At 41.8% G+C, this 10448-nt stretch overlaps 1 protein-coding gene across 1 annotated transcript; it reads right to left on the bottom strand.

The window, feature by feature from the left end:
* Positions 1-6389: 6389 nt before the first annotated feature.
* On the bottom strand, positions 6390-6776 carry LOC115226859 (histone H2B-like). Its single transcript, XM_029797851.1, has one exon. It carries the CDS (start codon positions 6774-6776, stop codon positions 6390-6392), a length of 387 nt encoding a protein of 128 aa, XP_029653711.1.
* Positions 6777-10448: the final 3672 nt, after the last annotated feature.

Below are 10448 nucleotides of genomic sequence, written 5' to 3' on the forward strand. Positions count from 1 at the left end.
AAGTTGGACAGGCGGTGTGACTATGTCACTTTTAAAATGTGGCACCAACAGCAAGGAATATAGGTAAATAGAAAGATGGTAGATACAGCAGAGAGAGGAAAGGAGGGGGACCGGGGGAGAAAGGAAATTTTCAAATAGATAAGATAAATATTTGTTTTCTCCAGTTGAAGGTTTAATCCTGATATGGCACTGGGAGAGTTTTGAGAGCAACGACTTTAAAGATTACAAGAAAATCGAGAATTTTGGAACGAAAAATCTTTCGTACATATCCTTATATTTAAGCATACATATACATTCACGTATACATACATACATACACACATATCTACTACATACATACATACATGCATACATACACATATACATATATATATATATATATACACAAATTGATACATGTGTGTACACGATATATATGCAGGTCTATCTATATAGCTACTTATCTATCTATTAGATCGATCAATAGATAAGAGATGGGTCTGATTGATTTCGATTATCTCATCGTGATAACCAGCAATATGAAAAATAAAAGCCAATATGGCGTAGGGTGAGGATTCTCAATGTTCATTGTTTTCTTAAAATATGGCAAGATGTTACGACTTGATACAGCCAACTAAAACCCTTCTCTGATGGGAAGAAAGTCGTAACATCTGGCCAAGTAGTAAGAAGTCAATAAAAAGCATGTTTGAGTGTGTTTGTGTGTCATTGTGTTTGTCTCACAAGAAGGGTAAAAGACCCTTTTTGGAAATGACTGACCATGGGATTGCACCTAGAAAGTTCCCCTCTGAGGTACATGTCCGAGCAAGGTTGTTTATGGAAGCGAGCTGGCAGAAACGTTAGCACGCCGGGCGAAATGCGTAGCCGTATTTCGTCTGCCGCTACGTTCTGAGTTCAAATTCCGCCGAGGTTGACTTTGCCTTTCATCCTTCCGGAGTCGATAAATTAAGTACCAGTTACGCACTGGAGTCGATGTAATCGACTTAATCCCTTTGTCTGTCCTTGTTTGTCCCCTCTATGTTTAGCCCCTTGTGGATAATAAAGAAGTAGGTATTTCGTCTGCCGCTACGTTCTGAGTTCAAATTCCGCCGAGGTCGACTTTGCCTTTCATCCTTCCGGGGTCGATAAATTAAGTACCAGTTACGCACTGGAGTCGATGTAATCGACTTAATACCTATGTCTGTCCTTGTTTGTTCTCTCTGTGTTTAGCCCCTTGTGGGTAGTAAAGAAATAGGTTGTTTATGGAAGATCAGCAGTCGCCTATGCATTTTTCTGATCCACTCTCCACGCCACCAGTGTTATCCAAGGGAAAAACAAAGGGGCCAATGTAGCTTGGCACCTGTGACATCGCAACTTATTTCTACAGGTGAATGAACTGGAACAATGTGAAATAATGTTTTGCTCAAGAACACAATACACAGCTCAGTCCGTGATTCGAACTCACTACTTCATGATCGTAAGCCTGACGCTCTAACCACTTAGCGATGCGCCTCTACATTCTCACATTTCTAATGCGCATTTTGCGTCACGCATCATCAATGATCATGCACTGGATAAACTGAACCGTGTCACGATCTTCGATGTTGTTATCGAAACACCGGGTGTCCGGTTACTTCTTAATGCGTGACATATGCGATTTTGGAAATTTCCAAGTCATTTGTAGACACCGAAGCGGCTAGTGTTTATTCCTACGTTCTTATGAAAATCTCTGATGAACATCAGCGCCTGACATACCTTCAAACAATAGAAAAATAAAATTAAAAAAAAACAAAACAAAACAAAACAAAACTAAACTAAACTAAATAAAAACATACATTCCTTGAATATCTTGTAAGCTATCTCGCTTTGTAAAATATCTAATTAGGTGTAGTGTACATGCCTGGGGTTATGTCGCACTGATGATTTCAAATATGGATGAAATGTCGCCATATACTCGGACATGTGCAAAAAAAAAATAAATAAATAAGCGGACAAAGGAGGGTGGAAAGAAGTTCCACAAAGAAAAAATAAACGATAAATGGACGGGACTCAACTACAGCATCAACCCACAACACATAACACCCATTAGCAACACCACCAATACCTATTTCTTTACTACCCACAAGGGGCTAAACACAGAGAGGACAAACAAGGACAGACAGACAGACGGATTAAGTCGATTATATCGACCCCAGTGCGTAACTGGTACTTAGTTTATCGACCCCCGAAAAGATGAAAGATAAAGTCAACCTCGGCGGAATTTGAACTCAGAACGTAGCGGCAGACGAAATACCTATTTCTTTACTACCCACAAGGGGCTAAACATAGAGAGGACAAACAAGGACAGACAGACAGACGGATTAAGTCGATTATATCGACCCCAGTGCGTAACTGGTACTTATTTGATCGACCCCGAAAGGATGAAAAGCAAAGTCAACCTCGGCGGAATTGGAAGCCAGAACGTAACGGCAGACGAAATACAGCTACGCATTTCGCCCGGCGTGCTAACGTTTCTGCCAGCTCGCCGCCCTCAGAATTTCTACATATATTCTATAGAAATTACTGATCTTTACTACGTTTCGATCTCGTTTGTTTTCATCTGACGTCTCGTGTATGAAATGCTGTAGCAAAGATCCACACTGGTTGCAGTTTTTATAGAATAATATTTTAATCCGAATGCTTAGACCAAGTAAAAGGAAGTTAGAAATCGGGATCGGGACCCCCTTCGGTCACGACATTAACCATGGGATTGCACCTAGAAAGTTATCCTCCTAGGCACAAGTCTGGGTAAGGTTGTTTTATGGGAGACCAGCAGTCGCCCATGCATACCAGCCTCCCCTCTCCATTCCACACCCCTGATGTTATCCAAGGGAAAGGCAAAGGGGCCGATACAGCTTGGCACCAGTGACGTCGCAACTCTTTTCTACAGCTGAGTGAACTGGAGCAACGTGAAATAAAGTGTCTTGCTCAAGAACACAACACGCAGCCTGGTCCGGAATTCGAGCACGTTTACTGAAATAAAGCAGAGCAAAATAGTAACTCTGCCAAGATTATGATACGGGCACAACACCGACTGTCCGGTCGGCGATGACCCCTGAATCTCCGATAATCTACACTAGTTTACGTTATTACTCACTGCCCTGTCATCAATAATTCTAATTTTAGCCCAAGGCCGGTAATTTTGAGGGGAGGGAACAAATTAATTAAGTCAATCCCAGTACTTAGCTCGGGATCTTTTCGCTTTGACCGGCAGATTTTTTTAATAATTTCTTTGTAACTAAACACTTTTAAACTTCGTACTCTGGTAGTATGTTACATAAAACATCTTTTTCTCTTGGCTTTCTTAAGAAAATTCTGTAGTTTGTAAGCTATTTGTTGTTTGATTTCTTGCATTTCGACAATTTCAACCAATCAATGACGTCTATTGAGGTGAATACATTTTCTGCCGTAGTGTGTCAACAACAGTATACGAAGTTTAAGTGTTTAGTTACAAAGAAATTATTTTTAAAATCTGCCGGTCAAAGAGAAAGGATTCCTTAGCTCGTTCTTTATTTTATCTTTTATTTTACTTCGTTCTTTATTTTCATCCAAAACAAACGAAAGACAAAAAGTCAACACTAGGAAAATTCGAACTCGAATCTAAAGAGCGAGAAAAAAAAACTTACGCTTAGCTAAGCGTTTTACCCGACGCGCTAACAATGCTGGCACCTCGCTGGCTTTCTATTAGGAAATTGGTTCAAAGTGGTGAACTGGCAGAGTTGTTATTGTCCCGGGGGAAAATGGTTAGCGGCATTTCGTCCGTCTTTACGTTCCGAGTTCAAATTCCGCCGAAGTCGACTTAGCTTCTATCTTATCGAGATCGATGGAATAAGTAGCATTTGAAAACTGGAGTCGGTGTAATCGACTTATCTCCTGCCCCGAACTTGCTGGTCTTGGGCCAAAATTTGAAGCCATTAAGGCCAGCGATTTTGAGGGAAAGGGGAAAAGACGAAACCATCGCTTCTGTGGTTCTTTATTTCATCGACCCAAGAATGATGGAAGGCAAAATTGTTCTTGGCGGAATTGGTATGAAAAGGGCCAAGAACTGAAAAACACCACGCAATATTTTAGCCGATGCTATGGGATGGAAGTACTCCGTCGGGTACGACGACGAGGGTTCCGGTTGATCCGATCAACGGAACAGCCTGCTCGTGAAATTAACGTGTAAGTGGCTGAGCACTCCACAGACACGTGCACCCTTAACGTAGTTCTCGGGGATATTCAGCGTGACACAGAGAGTGACAAGGCCGGCCCTTTGAAATACAGGTACAACAGAAACAGGAAGTAAGAGTGAGAGAAAGTTGTGGTGAAAGAGTACAGCAGGGATCACCACCACCCCCTGCCGGAGCCTCGTGGAACTTTAGGTGTTTTCGCTCAATAAACACTCACAACGCCCGGTCTGGGAATCGAAACCGCGAGTCCGCTGCCCTACCACTGGGCCATTGCGCCTCCTGCCGATGCTATAAGGATTTCGACAACTCGCTGCCATATTGTTGGTTTATGCTCAAAGATAACACTTAAGGTGAAGGAAGAGAATCAATCGATTATAATGATAGATCGATACTTTTTTTTAAACGACCTCGGAAGAGTGGAAAGTCAACTGTTGACATTGGATGGATTTGAACTGAAAGCAACACGAGTGCTCAACTGGTATTTATTTCTTTATTGCTCACAGGGGCCTAAACAGAGGAGACAAGCAAGGACAAAGGAATTAAGTCGATTACAGTACTTATTTTATCGACCCGGAAAAGATGAAAGGCTAAGTCAGTCAGCGGCATTTGAACTCTGAATGTAAAACTAAAAAAGAAAAAAAAAGTAACTATTTTATCCAACACTAACAATTCCGTTAGGTCGCCGCCTTTGCCTTTTTTTCCTAATAATTCTTTCCAACATAGCCAAAAAAGGGCTATTAAAAAAAAAAAAAAAAAAAAATCAACCCCAGTGCTTATATTGTCGACCCCGGCGGAATTTGAACTCAGAATCTCAAGAACGAAATGTCGCTAAGCATTTTACCCGACGCACTAACGATTCTCCTAGCTCGCCTCCTTTGCTCTGTTAATAATGAAACGAAAACAATCGCAACAAAAACTGAATTGAAAAATACAAACTTCCAAGTAGCGTTTAGGGTGGTAGTGAAGTTCAAAAAAGTGGTTTCGATACCTGAACGCAGATATATCAAAACGATCAATCTTCACAAATGTAAATTATTTTTTCAGTATAAAATAACTGGTTTGTTTTGAAGTGGTGGATTTATGCTTGAAGCGTGGTGCATGGCCAAAGATAGTATGATAAAAACTTCTTTTACTCTTTACACTTTTTACTTGTTTCAGTCATTTGACTGCGGCCATGCTGGAGCACCGCCTTTAGTCGAGCAAATCGACCCCGGGACTTATTCTTTGTAAGCCCAGTACTTATTCTATCGGTCTCTTTTGCCGAACCGCTATGTTACGGGGACATAAACACACCAGCATCGGTTGTCAAGCAATGCTAGGGGGACAAACACAGACACACAAACACATACACACACATACATATATTCGACAGGTTTCTTTCAGTTTCCTTCTACCAAATCCACTCACAAGGCATTGGTCGGCCCGGGGCTATAGCAGAAGACACTTGCCCAAGATGCCACGCAATGGGACTGAACCCGGAACCATGTGGTTGGTTGGCAAGTTACTTACCACACAGCCACTCCTGCGCCTATATTTTATAATTTATCATTAACTAGCAGTATCGCCCGGCGTTGCTCGGGTTTGTAAGGGAAATAACTATATAAGCATTTTTAGAGAGTTACTTCCTTATAAATTCGGGCTTCTTAGCCATTTTGTTTTGGTGTCTTCAAGCCATGAAGTCGTTGTTCTAAAAGAACGCTGGTTTCCTAACAACGCATTACGACGTTGATTTCTTTACACTCCCTTCCCCACAGCTTCACGAGGGAGGGAAGGGGGAGAAGCAAACAGGTGCAGCTGTGAGCGTGGACGCCAACTCCGTCGCCATCGACATACGATGCATTTTATGCATTAAAATGGAATAAAAAATGATGTTAAATTATTTTTAAAATCGTAGACTCATCGTTGACGCGCGCTAATAGTCAGACGGGCTCGATATGAATCACGACTATAAGATACCCGAATTTGGTTAAACTGCACCGCAAAATGTGGGAGGAGTTAGGAATCTAAATCGAAGGGGACAGACACTCACACAACTAGAGTTTTATATATATAGATATGCTGCGGCCATCCTTAGCGTCACTCTTCAAGAGTTTAGTTCAATATTTGTTTTTGGTCCATTTTTTAGAAAAAAAATATGTAGTCTGGTTGAAAGAAAAACAAATGCAGAAAGAAAGTTGGTTTTATTTTACTAAACTTTTCTTTTTATTTACTATTCATATACTTCGTAACGGCCTTCGAACCCTCACTGATGGCATGCTTACTCAATGCCCCAGGCAGGAGTAGACGCACAGATGTTTGAATGTCTCTGCTCGTGATGGTAGCTCGTTTGTTGATGTAGGCCAAGCGAGAAGATTCTGCCGAAATTCTCTCAAACCAATCGTTAACAAAGTTATTCATTATTGAAATGGCTTTTGACGTAATCCCAATATCTGGGTGAACTTGTTTTAATACTTTATAAATGTATAAAGAAAAGGTCTCTTGCCGTCGCTTCCTCGACGCAGTTCGTCGTGAATTTATCTCTCTTTGGCTGGCAAACTTTTTTGTAGCTTTTTTCGAAGCTTTGGTGATTGATGCGGATTTTGAAGACATCTTCGGATCGTCTTCGTTCTGCCGATTTTCGCTTTGTGTTTTTTTTCACTCCGAGTTTTCGTATAGAAGAAACTCAACAGGAAAAACTTTTTTTATTTTCTTAATGTTCAACCTAAAAAGAAGAAAAAAAAAACGAGATGAATATATAGGCGCAGGAGTGGCTGTGTGGTAAGTAGCTTGCTTACGAACCACATGGTTCAGGGTTCAGTCCCACTGCGTGGCACCTTGGGCAAGTGACATCTACTATAGCCCCGGGCCAACCAATGTCCTGTGAGTGAATTTGGTAGACGGAAACTGAAAGAAGCCCGTCGTATATATGTATATATATATATATGTGTGTGTGTGTTGTGTGTTTGTGTGTCTGTCCACCTAGCATTGCTCGACAACCGATGCTGGTGTGTTTACGTCCCCGTCACTTAGCGGTTCGGCAAAAGAGACCGATAGAATAAGTCCTTGGGTCTAGTTGCTCGACAAAAGGCGGTGCTCCAGCATGGCCGCAGTCAAATGACTGAAACAAGTAAAAGAGTAAAAAGAGTATATATTTACTATAAGGGCGCGTTTGAATGTGTCGATAAGATCACTTTGCAACTTCGTGGATGCAGGTTCAGTCTCACAGCGTGGCACGTTGGGCAAGTGCCTTCTACTACAGTCTCGGGCCAGCAAATGCCTTGGGAGTGAATTTGGTTGGCGGAAACTGTGCAGAAGTCCATCGCGCGCGTGCGCGTCTTTGTATTAGTGTCTTTCCAATATCGACAAAAAGGGCTAAAATCAACCCAGTGCCATCGCCGTTTTATGACCAATGATGGTTTGTTTCTGTCCCTGTAATTGAGCGGTTCGGCAAGATAGACCGACGGAATAGGCACCAGACTTTTCTCAGTTTCCGTCTACCAAATCCATTCACAGGTTTCGGTCGGCCTGAGGCTATAGTTTAAGACACTTGCCCAAGGTGTCACACAATTGGACTGAACCCGGAATCAAGTGGTTCGCAAGCAAAATTCTCACCATATATCCACACCTGCACCTAATTTTTATTCTTTTATTTGTCATTTGACTTCGGCAATGCTGGAGCATCGCCTAACTATATTTTTATTTTAAGGCGGCGAACTAGTGGTCTTTAGCGAGCCTCGTACGGAGTTCAAATTCCGCCGAGGTCGAGTTCGTCTTTCACCCTTTTGGAGACGATAAAATAAGTACCAGTTGAGCACAGGGGGCGATGTAATGCTACCTCCAAACTTTTAGGCCTTGTAGCGATAGTAGAAAAAAACTTTCGGTTTCGATGTAAATTAAAATAATACACACATACAAGTATTCTCGCGTTACGGAAGCATATTCGCTGAAAACATCACTGCGACACGATGTTTTGTAACACGAAGTGCGACGCCCTTTTGGCTTCGCTACAATAGGGAAGTAAATATGAAAATAATGAAAAATGTCTCAAATTATGTCGAGATTTTCAGGAATAAATAAGCTGCTATTTGTTAAATTAAAAATCACATTTGATTATTTTATTACCCACAAGGGACCAACAAAGAAGGGTCAATACAATCGGGGAACTTAATAATAACAAAGGGGGATAAAATAAGACGAAGAAAATTAAAAATCACATTGACATACCTTTCTTTATCAGATCCGCTGTTACCACTTCGCTTTCACATTAATGAATCACTCTTGCAATAAATAAAGAAGTAACTACGGAAGATTTCATTTTATCGTGAAGGTAAGGTAGGTGGGTAGAATTGTAGGAAGCGAAACGGGAGTCGTAAGAACGTAGATCAGAATGTCTCGAGGTTTTTTCCGATACTGTGCTTGCTGAGTTCAAATTCTGCCGCTTTTCTAATCTAGGCACAAGGCCCGAAAATTTTTAGGAGGGTGGGAGCCAGTCGATTAGATCGACCACAGTACGCAACTGGTACTAAATTTATCGACCCCCCGAAAGGATGAAAGCAAAGTCGACTTTGGCGGAATTTGAACTCAGAACATAAAGACTGATGCAATATCGCTAAGCATTTCGCCCGGTGTGCTAACGTTTCTGCCAACTCGCCGCCTTTCTGTTGAGGCCAAATGCAGCGCAAGATGTTTCATTTTAGCAGAAATTCTAATAACCGGCGTGTATATTCATGCAATGGATTTACGTTGTGTTGTTTGTTTGTTCCTTCTCGAGCCATGCCTGTCTCATAAGGGCCGGTTTCCCGGTTTCTTTGGCGTATAGGTTCCCCACCTGGACGGGACGCCGGTCTGTCGCAGGTGAACCGCAAGATGCAGGAGGAAAGAGTGAGAGAGTTAGCAGAAGTTCACCATTACCTTCTGCCGGAGCCGCGTGGAGCTTAGGTGTTTCGCTCATAAACACACACATCGCCCGGTCTGAGATTCGAACCCGCGATCCCTCGACGGCGAGTCCGCTGCTCTAACCACTAGGCCATGTGCCTCCACGGATTTACGTTGTGCATAGTTATTGTGTAGATTTATGTTGCACATTTGTAGTGTAGATAATTGCTTTACCTCTTTTACTTGTTTCAGTCATTTGATTGCGGCCATGCTGGAGCACCACATTAAGGGGAGTTTAGTCGAACAAATCGACCTCGGGATTTATTCTTAGTAAGCTTAGTACTCTTTCTATCGGGGTTTTTTGCCGAACCGCTAAGTTACAGAGATGTAAACACACCGACACCAGTTGTCAAGCGGTGATGGGGTGGGGGGACAAACACACATACACACATAGATACACATACACACACACGCATATATCTATCTATCTATCTATCTATCTATCTATCTATCTATCTATCTATCTATCTATCTATATCTATATCTATATATATATATATATGTATTTACGATGGGCTTCTTTCAGTTTCCGTCTACCAAATCCACTCACAAGGCTTTGGTCGGCCCGAGGCTATAGTAGAAGACACTTGCCCAAGTTTCCACACAGTGGGATTGAACGCGGAACCATGTGGTTGGGAAGTAAAGTTCTTACCACACAGCCACACCTGCGCCTGTATACATTGAGAGTGTAGATTTTCTGGCGTCAGATTAATGGAATAAGTATTTCATCCCAGATCATCGAGGTAATTTTTTTTTAAGAAGAGATGTATTTTATTTAATATCAATGGATCTTCGTCGCTGTCGACGATGAATGTTGCTTTGGCCACTCAACTGAACTCATTGGATATTCATTGAATTAACGTGAAACTGGCTGAGTGCTCCGCAGGCATATTTGACCTTAATGTAATTGTAAAGGAGATTGGAATTACAATTTGTAATTCCAACTCCAAATGAGATGAGGCGAAAATCTAAAAAAATGAAGAATTCTCCAAGATTGTCACGCCGTTAAGGAAAAGACTAGCAGACAACCGTGTACACGTGTTTCTGCATCAATATATGTCATCAGCATAGCAGCGTGTCCTACTTTGTCTTTAGCAGTGCAAATACTCAAACATATACACACACACACACACACCACACACACACACACACACACACACACACACACACACACGCACACACACTCTCTCTCTCTCACTCTCTCTCTCATAATCTCAAAATTCAAGGATTCTCTAAAATTGCTATGCTATAATAGAAAAGACAGTATTATTGTCTGAAGACTAGGGGACAGTTGTATAAACGTGTTTCAGCCTCAATAAGCGTCAGCAGCACAGCCATCGTTCTGTT

The sequence above is a fragment of the Octopus sinensis genome, unplaced genomic scaffold (genome assembly GCF_006345805.1).
Source record: "Octopus sinensis unplaced genomic scaffold, ASM634580v1 Contig00166, whole genome shotgun sequence".
In the NCBI taxonomy this organism is placed as follows: Eukaryota; Metazoa; Mollusca; class Cephalopoda; order Octopoda; family Octopodidae; genus Octopus; species Octopus sinensis.